We start from the raw sequence: 26,065 nt of genomic DNA on the forward strand, positions 1-26,065 counted from the left end.
AATAATTATATCATAAAAAAATTAAAATCTTTGATTAATATATTTTTATTTAATTATTATAAAAATAAAAAATTAGTTTTTTTCTTCTGAAAAAGGTAAATGGAGAATATTGTTTAAAAATTGTATGAAATCCTACTATATTTATATTATCGTATTATCTTTAAATTTAAAGTAAATTAAAATATTTGTATATATTGATTTGATTTATTGAAAATATATGTTACAGTGGTTTAATTTAAATAATTATAGTTATCTCATATATTTGTAGGATTTTAAAAAATTGATATTTTCATTATTTTTAAACAAATTTTTCAGAACAAAAATAAAAATATTTTCATGATACGAAAATTATGTTCTTAATCTTTAAATTTAGAGTTAATTATAATCCACATGTAATTTATTTTTATTACATTTGTCATTTTTTTATTATTTTTAACCTCATTTGTTAATTATGTGAATTTTTTGTTAATAAATTTAATAAAAAAATTATTTAGGAAAGAAGAAACAAAGAAAAAGAATTATATTTAAATAGTGATGAATTTTTTTGTCAAAATTTATTTTAATACTCAATTAAATATATTTTAATACTCATTTAGGAAAGAAGAAACAAAGAAAAAACATTTTGGATTAATTATTTTCAGTCTCTATTTTTTTAAAATTCTAATTTTAATATTTGAACAAATATTTGGCTTGTCAAAGTGTTCAAACTTTTCTTTATTATCTTTAAATTTTGTCGTCAACTTTATTTGTTTGACAAAATGATATTATGATAAACATTGAGACTATCACATGTTAGATAAAAAAAATATATATTGAATTTTATTATTAACTTGTGTTAAAAATAAAAATCACTAAACATGAATTATATCACCCAAAATCAAAATCAAATATGCAAAACCAATTCCATTTAAAATTAATTTTGAAAATGCTGAATATGCGAATATAATTTCATTTGTTAGACTTAACTTCTCGTTAATATTGATGACATGTTTTTTTTTAATTTATAAATGTAATAAATTTTTACGCAAATTCATTGTCGAATTTATATCTAAGGTAATAATTAAGATTATTGATTTATTCAATAAATTATTTATCAATTGATTAAACATTTGATTATTGATTGCAAATTTATTCATGAATATAGCTTGATTAGTGTCACATTCAATTAAGAAATATAATTTAATTTAAAATCAATTTAAATAAAATACAAATTTCAGCACCAAAACTATACAATTTAAACGAAATACAGAATTACATACATTTGATATCAATTTAAGAATTATATTCTTACATACTAATTAAAAACGTTAGTTTTGTGAAAAAAATTAAAAACTTAGCATTTTCATCCTAAAATTTTAGATAAAAAAAATGAAATTGAAAAAAGATAATGAGATGGTGATATTTATTAGAAAAGTAACCGCTAAAATTTTCATCCTAATTTTTATATGTAATGAATTGACATGTAAAGAAAAAATGAAAAGTTATAACTAAACTGTAAAAAATGAAATTTGACATCATATAATAATATAATATGTTATTTAATCGTAATTTTAATTCTTCTTTTCTCATATATCTTAAGTAACCTAATTTTACAAAGCTCTCTCGTCTCTCCCTCTCCGTCACGGCGTCGACGTCATTCACTCACTCACTCTCTCGTGTTACTGTATCTTAAGGTGTGCTTTATTCCGGCCCTGTTTCTGTTTTGATTTTTATGGTCACAGTGTCATGGCGGTACTTGATAGTTTGATAGTTAGTCAAAAGCTTTGCTTGTGCATTTTGCGTGTTGCCTTACATTGAAGTTTACAGTAATGTTTTATGGAGGACTCTTAGTCTGCCAGTGCATTTTGTGTCTTTTTATTACTGTTTTCACTTGAAGTTTCAGCATTTCCAATTTTTTTTATTTAACATTATTGTTAATTCCTCTTAACTTTCAATTTTTATAGTCTTCTACATTTAAATGTTCTTCGGACTTAGAAATCAATTATATCTAAAATTTTATTTAAGGCATCGTACTTTTTAATTTTCCCTGCACAAAGGCACAATTCTTTAGAGCTGTTGTTTATTTAGTCAAAATTCGATACCGTGATTCTGTTATATAAGCTTAACTTATTTTGCTTTTTAATGATACATGTTTTGCAGGCCTTGGACACACTTGGCAACACCAAGTGGGGAGTTAATAGAAGATTACTTAATTAATGTTGTGGAGTCCCTCTAGGCTGACGGAGGTAACATTGCAGGTCGGATTGACAGTGCATTTTTTGTGACCATAAGAAGCCAACTCTGTTTCTGTTTTGATTTTTTCTTTGCCTAGGTGTTATTGTGACTGAAGGTGAACAATTGCTGCTCTCTTTTGGTGTTGTCATTGAAAGAATTTGGTAGCTGAGAAGTAAGCATTTAACTGGTAAGTTCCATGCCTGAATCAACTTCAATTAATCAAAGAATATTGTTAAGAATAATATATACATTGTGACTTTGTGACTCTTACATGGGTTTATCATCAATTTTTTATTTTGAAGAATGTATTTATCGTCATACTTCATGTGCTTGTAGATACGTATATTTTGAATCATGAAACTATTTCACTCAACTCGTAGCACACAAAGGGATAGATTAGGTGAAGTCTTGGTGTATTACCTGCTGGCTTATACAAGTTAGCATGTGAAATCTACGAGTTGAATGTCTATTTATGGACTTGTAGATCATTCTGTATAATTTTTTTAAAAGAATAAAATATTCAATTACTAATCATGTAAATCAAGTATATATTTCAACTTACCTGTAGAAAAATTATTATCTTAAAATACATCAATAATAAAACTTGTTAACGTATTACTATCAGCAAATAAGTTGGTGTACACTCACAAATGTACAATTTTATTTTTTTAATTTTAAATGTACAACATGTCCTTTATCCACCAGAAAATGTACATCAATCTCTGCGCTTCTGGGTAGCTTTTCTTTGACTAGCCCAAACCAAAGTTCTAAATTAGGTAAAGACTTGAGTCAAATCTGATTTCTGAATTTTGAAAAATAAGGATGGTTTGTGTTCGGATGGGTAGGTGAAATATAACTTTGTGAGAATGCAGTCTACTCTAAGAAATAAACCTGCTTTACTTTGTTGACCATAAATAAAGACAAGAATTTCTCACACTCATTTATTATTTAAATATTACATACTAATATCATATATAATATTTTATATATAAATTAACGTCTATACAACTCAATTAAACAGTTATACAATGCTTGAATTTTGAAATCCTCTAAAGTACTCTTATTCTAGCTTTTTGAAAATCCCTCTTAAGGTCAACTTCAATACCATGAAAGATACAAAGAATAAATCATATTCAAAACAAAGTGCATCATTTTTTAGCAAATTATTTATTGATATATATTTATGGAGTAAATTAATATATGCTTTGCTCAGCAGATTCAAGTTTCTAACCAAGTGGGTTGTCTGGGTCTTAGGATGCTGACTAATATGACATTCAACTGCATAAATAAAAGTACAAAGAGATAAAAACAAAAGACGCTTGTTGCGGGCATTTTTCATGCACACACTTCAGAAATTAGAACAAACACGCTACCAATTAAAAGGAATAAAATTCACACAATGAAACAAGACACTACAGTAACATAACCCACGGCTGCAGTTGGTGAAAATTCAGAGAGATCAAGCTCCGAGTATTTTAAAATATATGCATATGATATATATTAGTCCAAAAAAGACCCCAATTATAGAAAAACAAAAATAGTATATAACAGAGCGAACTTGGCAATCGTAATGATTAGTTCCAATGTTGAGAACATGTCTACCATAGCAAAAAATGGAAATCACAATCTGAAGAATCATAATCCAAAGAAAACCAAAACAAATATAGAAGGAGCAACAAATGAGATTATTTAGAAAGAGAAAGAAAATTAAAAGAAAAAAGGAAAAAAAAAACATATTCAAGAATCAAGAGTTTAAAAAAGTGACTAGTCCTTGAAACAAAACCAGACCCTATGTCCCCAATAGATTAAAGCTAAAGAAGATGCAAAACTAATAACAGAAACTGTTACCTTTTGAACGGGAAGAGAAACTGTTCTTCTGCAAGAACCTGCATCATGTTCCTCACTCACAGTCATAGGCTTTTCCTCTGTACCATTCATTTTTCTGTAGCAAAAAAACTGGAAACCCGAAATTTGGAATTCCAAGAGCAAGCCAAATTACAAATAAATTTCAGTCCTTGGAGACACCAATATTGCCCATACCACTTATTGCTGGGAGCATGCAAGAGATGAATGATGACAGAGAGAACTAAAATAGTAGTACTATGGGTTGCAAAGATAAGAGGAATAAGCACAAAGACCAAGCTTTGACATTGATGACACATTTAGTGGGGTACCCTTCCCTATGATCTGCTGCCACTTACACTTCATAAATTATTCTTCCAGCCACCGTTAAAAATGTGTAGATAATGTTTATCTTAACAAAAATTATCATACAATGAGATTAATTTATGTAGCATTATTCAAAATATTATATTTATATGCCCACTTATTTGCAAAAACAAGTCTCAATTCCCCACAAGGTGGGAACCTAAAATAATAAAGGAGTGCAGCGAAAGCTAGGAGAAGAAAAGGATTCACACCTAGCTCTGCCTCTGACTCTCAACTTCCCATATTGAATGACATTGAATATCTTTTAAACTGAATTTAACTTTAAAACAAATAAAGGGCTGTGTTTAATTTTAATTTAATTTAAAATATTGTTAGATTGATAACTTTTTCTTACCTGAATATAATGGGATTCCTTAAGCATGCATATAAAAATTAATTCTTTAGTCATGTATTTGAAGAAGATTTTATGGAAAGCGAGAATTTATTTTAATGATATTTACGTCTTGAAAATTAGTCTCTTTTTCTTGTGCATTAATTATTTTATTACTAAAATATGTTTATTTATTTTAATCTATAATTAAATGTTCCTCTAGATTGTCACCTTCTTTTTTCTATGAAGATTGAAGATGAATAAGTTTCCATTAATATTAAGGTGAAATTTTAAAAAAATATTATAAATAAAAAAAAATTTAATGTTAATACTTAAATTAATTAATTTTCTTAATTTTGCCAATTATATTTTATAAATAGGGATGAAGGAAGAACATTACTTACCTTCAGAAGAAAAAAAATTAAAGATAAATATATCTTCAGTTGTACTATCACTTATGAAATTCTTGCTTTAAGTTTGATTTACAAAACTTTACGTTAATTACAAAGTAACACATGCTATTTTACATTTAATAAGGTATAAATATGCGTGTCAGTATAAATATTTTGTTTTTAGCTACTATCTACTAGTGTTTACTTGTCTTGGGTTCACTGGTGTGAGTTAGTTGTTGTTATTTTGTTCACTAGCTGCTATTTATCTGCACACGTAAATGAAGTTGTTTAGGTAGTATATTTGTTAATTTGGACAATGTGAAATATCAATCTCATAGTACTTATTGTTTAAAAAATATTTTATGATGAGATTCACAAAAAGTGAGATTCTAATAGTTTTTTAAGTGAGATTCTAATAGTTTTTTAAGTATACAAAGTTGATTTCTGAAACGTGAACAAAAATCAAAATACATATTGTCATGTTATAAGAAAACATTAACTTGAAAAAGTCATCATTTATTTGAAAGTCATATTTTTTAATTATTGTTTTTAGCCGTAGTGGCTTAGACCCAACCCATTTTTTTGGGTTGGTTTGATTTGGATTTGAAAAAAAACACAAATTTAATGCAACCCTTAAAACAAATCCCTTAATAATTTTGTATATACTTTTTTCTAGTTAGGCTGATTTGAAAATTTGATGAAAGTGTATGAAAAGGCATGAAAGTTCAGTACCCTATTCTTAAGATAATGTATTTTATTGCTAAGCCTCATCCGTATATTGTAGGAGTCAATCACAGAAAAAGTGACTCGAAAGATGATGACATCCTTCAGCCAGATGCAGTCCCAGTTTCAGTCTCAGATGCAATTACAGGGACTTGCACTACCTCCAGAGCCAGAGGTTGGTCCCTCAGATCCTCGTGTCAGCACAAAAGAGAGTTGTGTTGCTCCCTCAGGGAACGATCCAGGGACGGGTGACTCAGACAAATGCGGGCTATACATTGAAGAAAATCCTTCCCGCCTGGTTGCCCTAGGAAGACTTTATGAGGGATCCACAACAGTTCACAACATCCCTTTGTTGCATGGCCAAGTCAAGGTTGGTGTTGAGGAGGTTAAAGATGCAGAGGCTCTCGTTCCTGTACCCACTGACGAGGTTACCTCAGTGGGGCAGGCATTTAACACCTTCCTTGCTTGGCCAACACAACTTGTGAAGCGTTTATCAGAATAGGTATTTTACTCTGATTATATGTTTATTTTTTTCAATTAATTTATTCACTGTAATCAAAACTTGCTAATTAACTATGTTTTATCAACAGACAGCTGTGTCTCCAGCAAAACCTCCAGAAAGCCCGGATGAAGAGGTCGATGATCCCTTGTACCTGATGACATTGATCATCCCACAACTGTTTTTGAAGCCTCTCCAGGTTATGTGGGATGCTACCATATTCGAGGTGTTTAATCAAAACTTCCCGTTGTATATAAAGTACGAAGATCTCTCTGAAATTGCACACGGTGATCAATGTCTTAGCATATCTGTTATACAGTTGTGGATTCTGTAAATCATTTTAGATTACTATTAATTACCAAAGTAATTGTTTTAAATTCATACATAATTAACTTTGACTTAACAACACAACCATCTGACTGAGACAAGTGTGCGAGCGGGGAATTCTGATGTGTATGGATTCCTCGAGCCACAGTCCATTCAGAGATTTGGGCAATCACAATTTGAATCTGAAAGTTACATCAAGAGTTGAATACAGAGTTCAAAACGAGATGTTTACCTTGGAGCCTACCTGAATGGGTAAGTCAAACACAATAATTGAATTTAAATAATCTATACTACTACAATAACCCATATTCGTCTCTACTGTAGCGGACACTGGCAAATGGTCGTCATTCTGTCTAAGGAAAACCTAGTTGTCTGGTTTTGTTCTTTACATAACAGGCCTGACAACTACCTTAAGGGAATAATTAACAGGTCAGTATTGTTTTCAATACATTTTCATTGACATAACTCAACAACATCAATATTTTAATGTTCCTCATATTCAACACTAGTGCTTTGAAAGGACTTGATGATACTCCACAACCGAAATCCAAGGCTGCTGCTAGGTGGATTGTTGTTAAGGTACGTGATTTAAATAAAAGTTCTACTTATATATATTTTATGTGTGTGTACACTAATTGTAGTTAATATTTAATTAATATCCAAATTTCATTATGTATTTAGTGTAATAGACAAAAAGGAATCACTGAATGTGGCTACTACGTGATGCACTGGATGTCCACGATAATCTTAGGATCTTTCAGGAATAATTGGGAGACGATAATTGTTTATTTCAAACAAAGTTGGTTTTCTTATAATTGTTATTACATTATTGATTTATTTTTTTATTTGATCATGCAGTATTTTAATGAAGTTAGACCATTGGAAACAGAGAGATTCAAGGCGCTTCGCATCCAATGGGCACAGTATTATCTAAAAGTTAGAAATCAAACATAGGATGTTAGACAACTATGTAACTTTAGGTTTCTTGATTAGTTTACATACTTTGCATTACATTTTTTACAATTGTTTCATCTTAACATTGAATAACCTTTGTTGATAACTAGTTTTTTGCTAAAACCTATTTGAAAATAGAATGCAAATGATATATGTTGTGTGCTGTGTGGTCTGATTTTAAATTTACAGGTTAAATTTTGTTTTTTTTTTTTGTAAAAACAGAGACATTATTTAAAAAAAAATTCCTGAAAACAACATCGATTTTTTTAAAAATCGATGTTAACTGTCAATAGTAGCACATTCGTTAACATCGGTTTTTTCAAACAATCGATGTTAACATCGATTGTTTGAAAAAATCGATGTTAACTGTCAATAGTAACACATTCATTAACATCAGTTTTTTTACAGAAAACCGATGTTAACTAACGTTAACATCGGTTGTTTGAAAAAATCGATGTTAACTGTCAATAGTAACACATTCGTTAACATCGGTTTTTTTATAAACAACCGATGTTAACTGTCAACATTAACAAATTCGTTAACATCGGTTTTCTGTAAAAAACCGATGTTAACTGTCAACATTAACACATTTGTTAACATTGATTTTTTGAAAAATCGATGTTAACTTTCAACATTAATATATATTTTTTGGGTGTAATTCATATAAGCAACATCGGTTATTTATATAATCGATGTTGGTAATTTTAAGTTAACATCGGTTTTTAAGAAATCGATGTTAACGATAATACTATCAACGTCGGTACTTTCAACATCGGTTCAAAAATCGATGTTGAAAGTCATAAATAACCGATATAGAAAGCATATTTTCTAATAATGTGTTATTAGAAGTTACATATAATTCAGTTAGTACCATATAATAAGGATTGAGACCTATAAACATTCACATGTTCTCCTTGTTATTATACTTAGATGAAACTTAATATAAGAAAACAAAAGTTTAACCATAGACTCATGACAAAGGACATACCAACAGAATAAAAAACAATTAAGAAAGAATCATCCCTTTCTTCAAATATACTTACCAACAGAATAAAAAACAATTAAGAAAGAGACACACACACACACATATAAGAATGTAAATGCAAATAAACATCACCAATCTATAAAAACGCATACCAAATGACCATGACAAAAAGCCTTATAGAATTTCGATCAACTTCCCATTGTGTATTTGGACTATACTCACTCTGAAACATACATTCATGCTAGATATGTTCATATGGAAGAATGAAATTTCTTTAATAACTACTAAACTTTTCAAAAATTCTTATACATTTTATCCATGTATCAACTTAGAGACTACGTAGAAGACACCTTTCCATCTTCCATCTTGTTTATAGAATTTTCCATACTACGTTGTGACTCACACTACTCAACCGTATCATAAGAAGCATGCAACCCAAAGAAAACATAGTAAACCAAGAGAAACATTGTCCTAACACAAACCTAATAAACGAGTCTTTATCTATAGACCTAAAGAGGAAAATGTTAATAAAAATAGATATGAAAGGTATCCATGGAACCAAAGGCACCCCCCAAAATTTAGGCTCCTTTGCTTGCGGAACAAAAAGCCAAAGCCCTCCAGTAGATAAAGCCCAAATAGGCTCAAAAATAGCATATCAAATCCACCCTTCACTAAGAGTCCAATAACATGAAATCCCACATGAAGATGCAATGATAAACACAATGAATACAATGAGCATGATTTGGTTTCTCTTTGTAGTGACCCCACTAGAGTAGTACCTCCTCACAATGAGAGCAATGACCACAAGCATAAGATGAAGGGAGTAGAGATTGATAAAAGGTTGGAGAGAATTTGAAGGTCGGTGAAGAAAGCAATCACAACGGACGCCACAACCATGGCGATCGTGGCATTCACAGGCATTCGCTATGATTGCCTTCTTCATCGACCTTCAAATTCTCTCCAACCTTTTATCAATCTCCACTCCCTTCATCTTACGCTTGTGGCCATTGCTCTCATTGTGAGGAGGTACTACTCTAGTAGGGTCACTACAAGAGTGTTAGTATAAAGCAATAAAAGAAGAGAAAGAAATAAAGGAAAGAAAGAAAAAGACACAAAGTTTAACGTGGTTCAGTACATAATGTATGTGCCTACGTCCACGGCTACACTAGGAGAACTTTTTATTACTTGCACATAAAAGCTTACAAGGTGTCTCTATATATAACACTAATGAGACACAAGATTTTACAAACCAAGCGATGTGGGACTAAGACCACACAAATTTTACAGACCAAGTGATGTGGGACAAAGGAACTAAGACCATAAACTCTAACAATTCTCCCACTTGGGTTCTAAGTTCCAAACTCTAGCAGCTCCTTGTAAGCAATGAGTTCATCGACTCTTTACCTAGTGTAGCGCCTTCATCTTCAATTATCCTTGAAGGCCAACTGAGGCAATGCAAAGCCTCAGTTTGTCAATTGTAACAACTTTTGTCAACATATCTGTTGGATTCTCTAATCCTAAGATCTTGAATAAAGATAATTCTCCATCATTTATCAACTCCCTGATAAAATGGTATCTTAATTGAATATGCTTGCATCTAGAATGGAAAACTGGATTCTTAGCAAGACTTATAGCACTTTGACTATCACTAAACATTGGAGCATTATCTTGTTCTTTCCCTAATTCATTGACAAAATTCTTTAGCCAAATCATCTCCTTAGCTGCTTCTGAGATAGCTATGTACTCGGCTTCCGTGGTTGAGAGAGCAACTCTATCTCGAAGTTTAGACTTCCAACTCATAGCAGTACCTCCCAAAGTAAAAATGTAGCCTGTGGTGCTTTTCTTGGTATCAAAATCTCCTCCCAAGTCTACATCTGAAAATCCCTGTAAAGTGAGATTGCCTTTTCTGAAGCACAAACACATCTCTAAAATATCCTTCAGATATCTGAGTATCCACTTTACGCCTTCCCAATGCTCCTTTGCTGGATTTGATAGGAACCTACTGATAACTCCCACTCATGTGCTATGTCAGGTCTGGTACACACCATAACATACATCAACCTCCCAACTGTTGATGCATATGGTACTCTTGACATGTAACATTTTTCTTCATCTGTCTGCAAAGATTGCTTCTTTGAAAACTTCAAATGAGATCCCAAAGGGGTATTCTTGGTCTTAGAATCTTCAAGGTAAAACCTGTCAAGCAACTTGTGTATATATTTCTCCTGAGATAGCTTCAAAATTCCTTCTGATCTGTTTCTAAGAATTCTCATACCAAGGATTTGTTTAACTGGACCAAGATCCTTCATTTCAAAGTTTTCTGCCAACTGCTGGTTCAACTTGTTAATTTCTGCCATACTAGATCCTGCAATCAACATGTCATCAACATACACGACAAGGATAACATAACTATTAGTATATTTCTTAACATAGCAGCAATGGCCCATGTCACATCTGTTGAATCCTGAGTTGCTCATAAACTCATTAAACTTCTTGTAACATTGCCTCGGTGCTTGTTTCAAGCCATATAAACTTTTGTGAAGCTTGCACACAAGATTCTCCTTGCCTGGCACTTCAAAGCCTTCTGGTTGGGTCATATAGATGTCTTCCTCTAAATCCCCATGCAAGAATGTTGTTTTAACATCTAACTGCTCCAAGTGAAGATTCTCTACAACTATTATACTTAGAATAACTCTGATGGTAGTCATCTTTACAACTGGAGAGAAGATCTCTGTGAAATCAATTCCTTGTTTCTGCTTAAACCCTTTCACCACAAGTCTCGCCTTGTATCTTCTTCTACCGTCAGATTCTTTCTTTAGCCTATAGACCCACCTATTATGTAACGCTTTCTTTCTTTCTGGCAATTTAGTTAAAGACCACGTCTTATTCTTCTGAAGGGGTGTCATCTCATCTTTCATCACTAGCTCCCACTCAATAGTGTCATTCCCCTGTGTAGCCTCACAGAAACATTCTGGCTCACCAGCATCAGTTAACAACAAATAATGCAATGAAGGGGAATACTTATCTGGTGGTACTGAAATTCTGCTAGATTTTCTTGGAGGAGTTGATGGTTCTGGTTCTGACTCAACCTCTACGCCTATACCCTGGTTTCTGTTGGCTACATCACTTTCTGAAATTTCTTCAAGTGTTGCTTTCTTAGAAATTTCTGACAGTTTACTTGCACATGTAGATTCTGCAGAAAATTTGTCCTTATAAAATAAGTTCTCGTTAAAAGTAACATTCTTGCTTCTGATAACTTTCTTGGTTTGGTCATCCCAAAACCTGTAGCCATACATGTCAGATCCATAACCAATAAAATAACACTTCCTCGCCTTCGGATCCAATTTATCTCTACTATTAGAGTCTGTCAGTATATATGAAACACACCCAAAAATTCTCAAATGTGAAAGTTTTACCTCCTTTGCAGACCATACTTCTTCGGGCAACTGATAATTCAAAGGAACTGATGGTCCTCTATTGATGAGATATGCTGCTGTGTTTATTGCTTCTGCCCAAAATGCTTTAGGCAAGCCAGATTGGATCCGCATACACCTTGCTTTCTCGTTCAAGGTTCTATTCATCCTTTCTACAACACCTTTTTGCTCAGGTGTTCCTGGTATTGTCTTGATCATTCTGATCCCATGTTCTGAACTGAAGTCTTTAAACTGCTGACTATCATACTCCCCGCCATTGTCAGATTTCAGACTTTTAACCTTTAGACTTGTCTGATTTTCAACTTCTGTTTTCCACCTTTTAAACACAGAAAACACATCAGATTTATTTTTAAGAAAATAAACCCATACCTTCCTGGTAGATTCATCGATAAAGGTGACATAATAACGTGAGTTTCCAACAGATTTCACTGGGGCTGGCCCCCAAACATCTGTGTGCAACAATTCTAGATTTTCAACTTTAAGAGTCTTCCCTGACCTTGAGAAGCTGACCTTTTTCTGCTTTCCAAGGATACAATGTTCACAAGCACCAACATCAACATGCTTGAGGCTTGATAGCTTACCCTTTGCCGCCATAAGCTTCATTCCTTTTTCACTCATGTGTCCAAGTCTTTGATGCCACATGGTTGAATTATTGACAGCCTCAGTAACTACTACCATATCCTCATCTACAATCATGTAAAGAGATCCTTACTGCTCTCTAAGGATACAATGTTCACAAGCACCAACATCAACATGCTTGAGGCTTGATAGCTTACCCTTTGCCACCATAAGCTTAATTCCTTTTTCACTCATGTGTCCAAGTCTTTGATGCCACATGGTTGAATTATTGACAGCCTCAGTAACTGCTACCATATTCTCATATGCAATCATGTAAAGAGATACTCGCTTCTTTCCACAAGCCATAACGAGATTGCCTTTGTTTACCTTCCAAGCTCCATCTCCAAAAGTGGTGTGATGTCCCTCATCATCCAACTGCCTTATAGATATTAAATTTCTCTTTAAGGCGGGAATATGTCTAACATTGTGCAATGTCCATAGGGATCCATTGGAGGTCTTGATGTTGATATCACCTTTTCCGACAATGTCAAGAGATTTTCCATCTGTAAGGTAAACTTTCCCAAATCTTCCAGAAATATAGTTAGACAATAAATCTTTCTCAAATACCACTTGTTGGGATTTTAGGGGACATCTCTCCATCTTCCATCTTGTTTATAGAATTTTCCATCTTCCATTACTCTTAGATTATTGGGATTTAAAGTTATTTGATTCCAATTATACTTGGATTGCTTTGGTTATTTGAACCCAAGTTTATTTTTTGGAACAACACATATTAATTGTTAGTAAATTGGATATTTGATTTAAATTCGGGTATATTTTGTTTTTTTAACATCATTATTTGGATTTATGAACGACTTCTCTTCATGGCTATTGTTCATAATATATATAAGGAAGTTTTTTGTGCATGCAATTTTTTTTTTTGTTAAAATTGAAGGAGGGGGAAAGTTATACAAGGGAGTACATAATGAAAATGTATAACTTGACATCAAAACTGAAAGCACTTAAGATAGAGCTTAGTAAAGAATTGCTCGTGCATTTAGTTTTGATCTTACTTATTGTACACTTTGGGCAATTCAAAATAAGCTATAAAACTTGGACAAATGGTCCATTAATTAGCTTATATATCATTATGTGTAAGAGGAAGAGAGGCTATACAAAGACATATTTGAAAGTGCTCATTTAAGCTTAACCTCTAAGAATAAAAAAAAAAGGAGAACTAAGGTTGCTCTAAGCAAAAGAAACAAAAGAAAGATGCTTGTGGTATTTTAAGTATAAATCAATGATAGCATTAAATATAATTTAAGGATATGATATTTACTTGTCGTAATTAATGTTTTATATTTTTTGCTATCATGATTGAAGTTAATTTAACAGTACCAGATTTTTCCCATTTATTTGTATATCTAGTGATTTTTAATTAAATTGATTGATGTGATATATTGTTAAAGCAATCTCTATTGCGTAAATTAATTTAATTAGAATTGCATATATATTAGTATAAAATTATTTATGCGAATTGTGCTCAGCCCAAAGGAAGACACAATTTGGCCAAGTAATTTTGTACCCGTGATGATACATGTGTAACAATTATAAGGTGTTTTCATGTGAATTATAGTCGGTCCAAAGAAAGACTATGATTTGACAGAATTTATTGTCAATATTTGACCATTGGGTTAAGAGTACCAATTACAAATTAATTTCTCTGTCCAAAGACTATGAATTAATGTTGTGCTGGGTATCTTGTGATGAGTCTATTTTGCAAAATATTTGCATGTTTTGTTACATATTTTTATATAACTAAATTATATGTGAAAGTTATGTAATTTTAAAACCTCACATTTATTATATTAAATTGTCTTGTATTTTTGGTTAAATTGATTGAAACAACATGTTGTCAAAGTTAACTCTCTTGCGTAAGTTGATTTGATTGAATTTATATAGATGTTGCATGGAATTATTCATGCGAATTGTGCTCAGCCCAAAGGAAGACATAATTTGGTAGAATAATTACATGTTTGCAATGGTAAACATGTGACGATTATAAATTATGTGATTTTCCATGTGAATAATGAAATGATCAAAGGCAATCATTATTTGACCGGAATAATCATCGTATAAGTTTTCCATGTGAGCAATGGAGTGTCCAAAGACAATCTTTGTTTGACATGACTTATCACCAATGTTTGATCAATGTGTTGAGAGTACCACTTGCAGTTAGTCTTTTTCAATCCAAAGATTGAGGATTAATGGTGAGCTAGGTATCTTGTTTAGGTCTTGGAATTTACCATAAAGATTATTTGAGCATTGCATGTTTATTGTTTTCTTCTTTAATTGTTGTTTTTGTTGTTACTACTATGGTTTAAATTACTCATATTATTTAAATCCCAAAGTTGAATGCATAAAATTTAGAGTTTGAGAGGAGTCAGTTCAGAGTTGAAGATATTGCATAATTTATTTCTTATTTCTTTTTTCTAGAGAAGAAACAAGAGAACAAGATAAGGAATTTCCTTTTTGCTTTTGTAGGATGAAACATATAATAAAAGGGTCTCATTTACACTATTTAGTGTGTGAAAATGATAAACTTCTCATTTTTGTTTGTTTTAAAGTTAATTTCATTTTGTACCGAAGAATGTTAGTGGGTAGATTTTGGTTGTACTACTCACAAAAGCATGTCTATACGATGCTACCTATGAAGTCATCTGCCAAGTGATAATGAAAGATTTTTCTATGTGGGCGATGACATAAAGTCATAGTTGAAGCTATGAGAACTTTTATGTTGCTTTAAAAGACTCAATTTCATTTGAATTTGGTTGAGACATATATAGAGCTATTTATTAAACCAAATTTTATTTCTAATTTGGACAAATATAGTTATTTTTGATCAATTAGAAATAATAAAGTTAGTCTCTTGTATGATTCAAATGTTGTAAGTTATGAGTTCTTTTATGGATATTTGAATGCTCCTATTGCAAACATTTTTTTTGGGTGGTACAAAACTTTAAATTAAATGAGAATTTTGTTACTTTATAACATAAGCGCTTAAGTCATATCTCTTAATAGACAATTTGGATGCTTGTGTGTATAGGAAATTCTGGATCCTTTATATTGGTTGGACCTTATAGTATATATTGAGTATACAAAGGAAAAATAAACAAACATAATGGAATTCATGTGTTGAAAGAAATAAGGATGTCTTAGAAATAATACATGCATATATTTGTGTTCTATTCCTTATGGATTCATGGAATGAACAAATGTATATTATTTTGTTCATAGATGATTCCTCTTTATTTAAATTATGAGAAGTTTTGGCCTCTAGACATTTAGTCTTTCAAAGTTGAAGTTGAACTTCAACTAAGAAAAAGAAAAAAAATTAAGGTTGTCAAATGTGATCGTGGGGAATACTATGATATATATGATATAAGGTACAACGTTTGGAGCCCCCATGTGTTTTTCTTCAATAATTGTGATTTTTTTTACGACATGTAATGTTAGGCAAACCTAGCATGAACAAAGTTGTAGAATGATGAAACCAGACTTGTACAGATATGGTAAGAAATTTAATTCTTCTATACCAAAGTCGCTTTGGGAAAGACATTAAAGAATGTAATTTATATCCTTTTAGGGTATCAATTAAAGTAGTCATTACCCTATAGATATGAGTCAGGGAAATTCCAACATTAGGCATATACACATTTAGGGATGCTCAGTCGAAGCAATGTCTTATAGACTGCATGAAGGTAAGTTGGACTTAAAGATAATTACTTATAATTTTTTTTTGTTACATTTAAAGCTCTCACATGTATAAGTTTTACAATCCCACTTTAAGTTTATGTTTGACACATGCAAGACTCCTTGAGGAAATTGAGTTTGGAGGGGAAGGAAACACAAGGAGTGTTGTCTTTAAAGAATAATATGTTATTAGCAATAGATAAGCCTTTGTACTTACCATTGTTCAAGAAACAAATATGGTAATTGAATAATGATGTTACTCCTAACATTATTAAAATACAAGACAACACTATGATTCCCTCTCAAGCACCACCTAAAGTTCAAACTCAATAACCTCAAGAAGTGTCATTAAGAAGATCCACTAGAGAAAGAAAAAATGTAATTTGATATGATTATGTCATATTTCTTTAAGAACATGAATATGACATTAGGTTGACTGAGAAAGTCTAATTGACCTTATTCAAGTCATGTTGTGTTCTAACTCTCAAGTGGATTAATGTCATAAATGATGTAATAAAACCGATGGTTGAACATGACATTTAGGATATCATCAAATTGCTTGAAAGTGTGAAACCCATAAGTTATAGATAAATATCCATAGTTGAAAGAGATTCAATGGGTAATTTTAATATATATAAAGATTGTCTTGTCGCCAAAAGTTTTATAAGAAGAAAGACATGGATCACAAAGAGACTTTCTCTCTGATTTCTTAGAGAGACTTTCTTAGGACTATAATGACACTGTAGATCATTTTGATAATTTTTTTGCATAAATTGATGTAAATATTGCGTTTCTAAATGAAAACATTGATAAAACAATTTATACGGTACAACCAGAAAACCTTGTTTAAGATGATCTAAAGTCTATGGTATGCAAACTAAAGAAATTCATTTATACTTTTAAACAAGTCTCTCGTCTATGTTATTACAAAATTCAAGATTATCTCTTATGGTGTTGAGGTAAATTTGGTTGATGATTGCGTATACTAAAAGTTCAGTGGGAGAAAATTTATTATTTTGGTATTATATGTTGATGACATTCTACTATCATCATACGATTTATTGTTGCAAAAAAGTTATATTGTAATTTATGATGTATGCTTAAGTTTATTTTTTTTATTGTCTTGAAATAATTTTTAGTGAGAGTCCTAAGGTGATATATGAGTAATCTTGATATGCAACACTAGAAAGTAGTAAAGTGCATTATGCATTAATTGAAGAGAACAAGAAACTACATGTTTTCATATCAAAAGTCTAGAAGTTTAGAGATTATTGGGTATTCTGACTTTGATTTTTTCACAATGTCTTAATAGCAGTCACTTCACATAAGGATCCAAATTTAACCATGTAGGTGGAGTTAATATTTTGCTATGAGACATTATACTAGAATTTATGATTGCTAAATTGTTATAATTGACTTGCCTGTTGTTGCCAACATTAAGTAGCCATCGGGTGTTTATTGAGACAATATCTGAGCGGTCTTATTAATGATTCAACTAAGTAGAAGTTTGTTGACGTAAAGTATTTGATTGTTAAATAAAGAATCCAGAAAATATAGATTTGCATAGAACATATAAGGACTCATTTCATGTTAGCTGATCCACTTACTAGAGGTATGACACTTAAAGTTTTTCATGAGCACAATGCTCATATAGGTGTAATTCCTGATATTATCTTAGTTGAGTGAGAGTCTTATGTCCTATATCTTATGGTTTACAAATATTTTGTTGTTTGGACTTTTTGCAGAAATAAAGTAAAAGTTAATTATTTCATTATAAGCTTGTTTTGTTTGCAATATTTATGTTGTGTTTGGATTGATCTTTATAAATAATAAAGTTTGGACCAATTGGAAATAGACATGGCTGAGATCACATTGCATGTAATTTTCATGTTGTTTATCCATATTGACCTATGTCATTGAGTGTACTGATGTGGTAGTAATTGGGGTCTAGTTACATTTATTGTAGTGACAAAGACACAATGATTCCATTATTGATGCATGAGATGGACCAGGTTGTTAAGGTGGAAGTCTAAATGTAAATAGCATACAGATGCGCGCTTAAGGATTTTTGATAAAATTGTTACAATATGTAACACAAGTGAGAGATTGTTGGAATTTTCTATTCCAATAATTAATGTGGGCTAATATTATATGACAATTATATTAGCTATTTATCATTAGTGGGCTTTATTTTATGTGATCAAATTAAGTGAACCCATTAGACAACCAAATCAAATGATATGAACTTAAATGAGCAGCTGTCAATGTTAGCCCATTAGGGGATAATGGAAACCCTGTTAGGTTAACACACTATAAGAAGACTATGATGGTTATTGGTATCTCTGTTAGGATAATTGATCCAGGTATTTCTAAAACTCTTCCTGATAATCTAATGTAATATGTTCTTGGCGGTTATTGATATTTTATAAGGATCCCCTTAAATCCCAACACTTATTTGTTGAAAAAGTAATTATTTTAATAAAAATAAGCAATTTTATGTTTTTAATGTGTTTGTTTAGACAGATTGTGCTTAGTTTTCTATTTATTTTGATAAACAAAAATCATATATTTATAAATAGCATTTTTTTAAATAATTATTTTCAAATTATTTATTTTAAGTTTAAAAAATTGATCCAATAATGAAATGTGATGGGAAGAAAAAGATAAAGAAAGAATGAAAAATATTGATAAAGTGTTTCAATTTTGTGGGTGTCTAAACATAATCACAATTTTCTCTATTCTATCTGGTGCCTAAGTGTAAAATAAGTTAATGTTTACATAACTACTAAAAGAAGTCACATACTCATTCTCTCTATATTTATATAAAAGATAGTTGTTTAAGTTACACCGGTATAATTTGATCCCATATATATATATATATATATATATATATATATATATATATATATATATATATATATATATATATATATATAATATTATTAAAACTTATAAAAACATTATAATTATTGATTTAGTTTATATTATTAAGACTTTTTTATGATGTTTTCAAATATTTTTATTTCTCAATTATGGAATTTTTTAAATCATTGAAAGAACATAAATAAATTTTCATATAAAATTATTTGCTCTTCAATTATCAATTTTTTAATTAAGTTATTGAAAGAACATAAAATAATATTTTGAAATTTTTAGTTATTGAAAGAGTTCCAAACAAATAACCCTTAGTTATTTTCTTTATTGTTATTATAGATTATTTTATATGAATATTGCACTTCAAGTTTTCGTCTTGATAATATCAACTCATATGATTGATTTAGTAACATGTTTTATACATAAACTATTTCACTAATTAATTGACTATAATATTAACTATTTTTGCTTTCACTTTTCAAACCTATTTTTTCAAAAAACTTTTATATCTACATCTTAGAATAAGAAAATTTATATATAGTTTGTCATGAACCTGCGTATTTTTCTCATATGAGAATTTTTTATTGCCACTTTTTTTTTATATAAATTTTTTTTGTCCATTTTTATTTGTTTCAAATTTTGCTATAATTTTGTTAAAAATATGATTGTTTTCTTAATCTCGTTGAAAAAATATATGAAATTAACAAAAATACGGATTCTTATTTCGCATGCTTGGAGTAAATGACAGAGGTCACAGTAGATCGAAATTTTAGAGAAACGGGGAAGCGGGAGCTGGAGCGTGAGTGTTCATGAATTAGCGTGCAAAACCTTATAAACCTCAATGTTAATGATGGTGGGTCAAGAAAAACGTCGTTGACATTCAAAATTTCAACGATGGTGTTTTCAAATACACCGTCTTAACTTACCTGTTGCGTAACATACAAAGACAGACTACCCAGTGAACGTTATTGAATGTGTCACGCGCCATGCACATGGCACATAAAATGGTAACATATTTACGGAATTGTCACCGCTACTCCTACCATGACGTAGGAACGATGTGGATAACGCGTCGTAAAATGATTTTTTTTAGTAGTGTGTTTTAATTTAATAAATTATGAGTTAAAATTTAATGTATTTTATATTTAATAATTAATTTATATATAATAATAAATTTAATTATATGATATATGAGTTGGATCATGTTAAAAAATAGAACTTGTAACTCAATCTATATATATATAATTGGATCTTAATTAAATTGAGTTGAATGTATTTAATGTGAACACTTAAAAATCTAATCCAGTATACTTAGATCGCATTATTTCATCTTGTTGTTAAATGTGCTGATAGTGCCTTGATTAATATATATATCCTGTGTCATGGTGCTGTTTTCTTTTACAACCGAAGTTGACGTATAGATTGTAGAGTGCGAAACAGCTTAGATTTAGTTTTATTAAAAAAAAAACAAAAAATAAAGAAGAGTAGCTTTGGACTGTACGGGGACATGAACAAATTTCCTTAGTATACCATATTCTTTAATTAACATAGATGATAAAAATGTAGGTTTCTTTTTAAAAAATATATAATTTTTTAAATGAATTCTTATTTTTTTTATTAATACTGTAGTTTAAATAAAAATAATAATTTTCACAAAAAAAACTACAAAACTAATGTGAGAAATCAGGTGAAAGTAAATTAATTTGTCTTTGTCTACAATGTTTTGTACAATTAAAGGAAATAAATTCTAACTTGTATCATTTTGGATTTTTATATTTTTCAGGTGAAAATCTCAAACATATTGTTGATATGTCATTGTTGGTTGTTGGGAAAATAGTTTTAATCAAGTATTGAGAAATGGTATTTTAATAGATTATTTTGATTAGTCAAAATATATTATTGGTAAAAATTATCGAATGTGTTATTAGAAGTTACATATAGTTAAGTTTGTACCATATAATAAGGATGGAGACTTATAAACACTCACATGTGCTCCTTGCTATTATACATAGATCAAACTTAATATAAAAAAAAAATAACCATAGACTCATGACAAAGGACTTGCTAAGAGAATAAAAAATAATTAAGAAAGAATCATTCCTTTTCTCAAATATACTTATTAGATTATGTTTGTTAATCAAATATACTTATTAGATTATGTTTGTTAATTAAAATAAAAGTAAATTTCACGATTACGTGTATATATTCTTTTTTTTTTTTGCATAAAAATCGACCCTCTTGATGGAAAGCACTGACACAATTATTTAATTTTAACAATGTATAATTTTAACAATGTAAATGCAAATAAACATCACCAATCTATAAAAACGCATACCAAACGACCATGACAAAAAGCCTTATAGAATTTCGATCAACTTCCCATTGTCTATTTGGACTATACTCACTCTGAAACATACATTCATGCTATATGTTCATATCTAAGAATGAAATTTCTTTAATAACTACTAAACTTTAGAAAAATTCTTATACATTTTATTCATGTATCAACATAGAGACTACGTAGAAGACATCTCTCCATCTTCCATCTTGTTTATAGAATTTTCCATACTACGTTGTGCCTCAAACTCCTTAGCTGTATCATAAGAAGCATGCAACCCAAAGAAAACATAGTAAACCAAGAGAAACACTGTCCAAAACCCAAACCTAATAAACGAGTCTTTATCTATAGACCCAAGGAGGAAAATGTTAATAAAAATAGATATGGAAGGTATCCATGGAACCAAAGGCACCCCCCAAAATTTAGGCTCCTTTGCCTTCGGAACAAAAAGGCAAAGCCCTCCAGTAGATAAAGCCCAAATAGGCACAAAAATAGCATATCCAATCCACCCTTCACTAAGAGCCCAATAACATGAAATCCCACATGAAGATGCAATGATAAACACAATGAATACAATGAGCGTGATTTGGTTTCTCTTTGTAGTGACCCCACTAGAGTAATACCTTCTCACAATGAGAGCAATGGCCACAAGCATAAATATGAAGAGAGTCGAGATTGATAAAAGGTTGGAGAGAATTTGAAGGTCGGTGAAGAAAGCAATCACAGCAGACACCACAACCATGGCGATCGTGGCATTCACAGGCGTTCCAGTGTGCTCGTCCACTAAGGCAAACCAAGGGGGCATCATGTGGGTGCGTGCAATGTGAGTCAAGTACCTAGCTTGGCCCACAACACTCACCAACAACACTGTGGTCATTCCCTTCAAAGCCCCCAAAGAAACAATGTACTTAGCCCAATCCCACCCTATGGCACTAAACGCAACCGAAAAGGGTGCATTCACATCGATGCTAGTGTAAGGTTGCATGAGGCATAGTGTAGCTGAAAGCAAGCAATATGCTATTGTTGTAACAACCATTGACCCCACTAACCCTATTGGAATGTCCCTTGAAGGGTTCTTGGTTTCTTCAGCCATGGTTGCAACAGCATCAAACCCTACATAAGCAAAGAAAAGAACAGCTGAAGCTTGAAAAACTCCTCTAACACCAAAGGGTGCAAAGGGTACATAGTTTTGAGGCTTGACATGAATAAGACCCACTATGACAATAAAGGCAATGATAACCACATGCACCACCGAGGCAATGTAGTTGAAGATTGAGGAGCCTTTGGTGCTATAAATCGCGAGGATGCATATGGCTGCAAGGACTATGACTGCAATAGGGTCAAAGTGGTTGTAATTAGGGTTCATGTTGTGAACCACTATGCGGAAATCATCAGGGTTTTTGTTGCAAAGAGTAGCAAAATATGAGGTCCATGATCTTGACACTGCGGCACAACTTATTACATACTCTAGAAGGATGTTTCCAGCAGCTATGAAGGCCACAAAATCTCCTAGCTCCACTCTCAAGTATGCAAATGAGCCACCTATAAGGAAAAAAGAAAAATGAAACAAAGGTGAAGTTAAATAGTTAATTAATGGCTATCAAATCCATGACATTGATTGATGATGATGGCATATGGTATCATGAGTCAATTGTAAGAGATAATAAATTTTGTGGAGAAATTCTATGAATTGGTCGTAAGCATGGTCCTGTTGAAAAATGAAAATTGAGCAAAAGGCAAAAGATTAATCAATTATATAACTCACTTTGTAGAAAAGTATTACTAGCTATGAATTGATTTTTTTAAGATACATAAAAGTATGATTTCCTACTCTCTAAAGAATGTTTCTCTATCTCTTTTTAGATTTACATGTTACACCTTGAACAACAGCTTTCGAAATTATAAACTAAAACAAATTAAAATTTATTAAAAATATATTTAGTTAAATTAGAATTTAAAAAGATAAGTTAAAAATGACATAACATTATTAGATACTTTCGGTTTAACACATTAGTATATATAATAGATTTAATCTAATCTCTCTCTTAGAATATACAATGATGATGGCATATGGTATCATGAGTCAATTGTAAGATAATAAATTTTGTGGAGAAATTCTATGAATTGGTCGTAAGCATGGTCCTGTTGAAAAATGAAAATTGAGCAAAAGGCAAAAGATTAATCAATTATATAACTCACTTTGTAGAAAAGTATTACTAGCTATGAATTGATTTTTTTTAAGATACATAAAAGTATGATTTCCTACTCTCTAAAGAATGTTTCTCTATCTCTTTTTAGATTTACATGTTACACCTTGAACAACAGCTTTCGAAATTATAAACTTAAACAAATTAAAATTTATTAAAAATATATTTAGTTAAATTAGAATTTAAAAAGATAAGTTAAAAATGGCATAACATTATTTACATGAGATAAAATTAAAAGATTAAGATACTTTGGGCTTAGCACACTAGTATATATAATAGATTTAATCTAATCTCTCTCTTAGAATATATAATGTGAGAAACCTAACTTTTCAACAAACTCCCTCACGCCAAACCCTTCTTGAGCTTGATGTGTGAACAACAAATGGTGGGTGCTCGTCATCACAAGCGAGGGCTAGGGAAACGTGAACCTGCTCTGATACCATCTTATCTTAGAATGAATAATGTGAGAGACCTAACTCAATCCCAAAAGCTAGCTCATGGGGTGAGGGTTGCCCCTCATCCATATATTCTAATGTGGGATTACTTTTAGTCAATGTGGGACTTAAATTATTTTCAACACTTATGATGATTTTATTTGTTTCATTTGACAATATAATTTTGATGAGAGAGCTTTGTAACTAATTATAAAATCATAATTTTTCTTATATCAATAAACTTTCATATACTAAATACTCTCCTGTTAATAAAATAACATATTTTAAATTTATCTCAATATATCTTTTTATATCTTTCTTTTCCACAACTTTCTCCTCTCATGACTCTCCTTTTTTCTATACTCTTTTCATACCTTTATTTACATTGTTCAATAATAGTTTTTACAAAATTGACAAGTCACAAGAATCATTCACTTTCATTCGTAAACACAAAAAAACCTTTATTATTAATTAATTAACAACAAATTAAAGGGTAGATTAAAACTAAAATTCTTAATATATTGTCTCTTTTAATTTATATTTGAAAAATATTCCAACTGGACCTTACAAATATATTAGCACGTAAAAAAAAGTACAATTATGCGTAAAGTCTTAATTTAAAAGTATACTTCATAAACTAAGTTAGTCCCCAAATTATATATTTTTTTCAATTAAGTTAATCTCGGAAGTGTGTATCACATTTATAAGCTAGTACCGTTTACAAGCTATTTTAAGGGTTAAGTTAAGAATGCTTATTTAAGAGAATCAACATATTCTTCAAAAAAACAAATAAAGAGAATGAACATAAGAATTTACAATTGATTTATAAAGTAGGTCTAATTTAGATTTTAAATAAACTTTCCCATTTCAAAATTATTATAATTTTTTACCTATTAATAGCTTAAAGTTTTAAGTAAAAAAATCCATAAAAAACACTAAATCTACTTAACTTTAAAAATTATAAAAAGATTGAATGCCATAAAAAAATTAATAAAACAAAATCTCACATAACCAAAAAAATCTACCAAAAGGAGCTAGTAAAAGGTGAATAATGTGATACTTAACAGACACATACGTACCAGCGACGGGGATTTCGACGGCAAACTCTGTGTAGCAGAAGACGGAGAGCATGGCGGAGAACCCGGACACCACGTAGGACAGCACCACCGCAGGCCCGGCCACCTCCCTTGCCTCGATTCCGGTGAGAACGAATATTCCGGCGCCGATCACCGCCCCGATCCCGAGCCACATCAGATCCCACCAGTTCAGCGTTTTCTTCATCTGGTGGCTGCTACGCGCCCTCATCTCCCCCACCTCCGCGCTCTCGTTGGACCGCGTCAAGATGCGATCCTTCAGCCTCCGCGGCGTCTCCATCAGCGCCCTCCCGTAGCTCCCCCAGCTCCCAAACGATTCCTCCGGGAGGAAGTCGTTCTTCTGAAACGTGCAACCCCTCCTCCTCCGCATCACACCTCCCTCTCTTCCTTCTTCACTCGTTCTCATGGTCGCTCGCTGTCTCTGAATGAAATTAGCAATACTAGTTATAATTTATAAGATTCACCTATGATTATTTGAAATTTGAAATTTCTCTGGTTAAAAAAAAAACTAATAATTAATATTAATATTTATGGATAGAGATAAAAATTAGCAATAGAACTTTTCTGTGTGAATCTTTATTATACCAGTTTTCTCTCTACTACGTAACACGTACCTATATTTTTTGTTTTTCTTCCCAAGAACGACATGCATATATATATATATATATATATCGAAATATGAATAGGTGCATGCAGCAAATTATTAATTAGCAAGATGGTTACTACGCACTTACCACTAT

The 26,065-nt window shown here is 31.1% G+C and overlaps 1 protein-coding gene and 1 long non-coding RNA gene across 2 annotated transcripts; one reads left to right on the forward strand and one right to left on the reverse strand.

Annotated features, from left to right (window-relative positions):
- Positions 1–1,578: 1,578 nt before the first annotated feature.
- Positions 1,579–6,773, forward strand: LOC114367515. The gene is made up of 5 exons (XR_003657230.1): positions 1,579–1,673; positions 2,140–2,225; positions 2,312–2,401; positions 5,930–6,370; positions 6,459–6,773. It is a non-coding gene; the product is annotated as an uncharacterized LOC114367515 (long non-coding RNA).
- Positions 6,774–21,604: 14,831 nt separating this feature from the next.
- On the reverse strand, positions 21,605–25,735 carry LOC114367530 (cationic amino acid transporter 1-like). The gene is made up of 2 exons (XM_028324728.1): positions 25,311–25,735; positions 21,605–23,132 (listed from the first exon to the last, which is right to left on the reverse strand). The coding sequence occupies exons 1-2, from the start codon at positions 25,729–25,731 to the stop codon at positions 21,769–21,771; spliced, it is 1,785 nt and encodes a 594-aa protein (XP_028180529.1). The 5' UTR covers positions 25,732–25,735; the 3' UTR covers positions 21,605–21,768.
- Positions 25,736–26,065: the final 330 nt, after the last annotated feature.

The sequence above is a fragment of the Glycine soja genome, chromosome 9 (genome assembly GCF_004193775.1).
Source record: "Glycine soja cultivar W05 chromosome 9, ASM419377v2, whole genome shotgun sequence".
In the NCBI taxonomy this organism is placed as follows: Eukaryota; Viridiplantae; Streptophyta; class Magnoliopsida; order Fabales; family Fabaceae; genus Glycine; species Glycine soja.

Coding starts and splice junctions, on each gene's coding strand:
- LOC114367530 (XM_028324728.1), bottom strand. CDS start 25,731: ATGAGAACGAGTGAAGAAGGAAGAGAGGGAGGTGTGATGCGGAGGAGG. Junction 23,133..25,310: donor CGTCGAAATCCCCGTCGCTG/GTACGTATGTGT, acceptor TTTTCCTTATAG/GTGGCTCATTTGCATACTTG.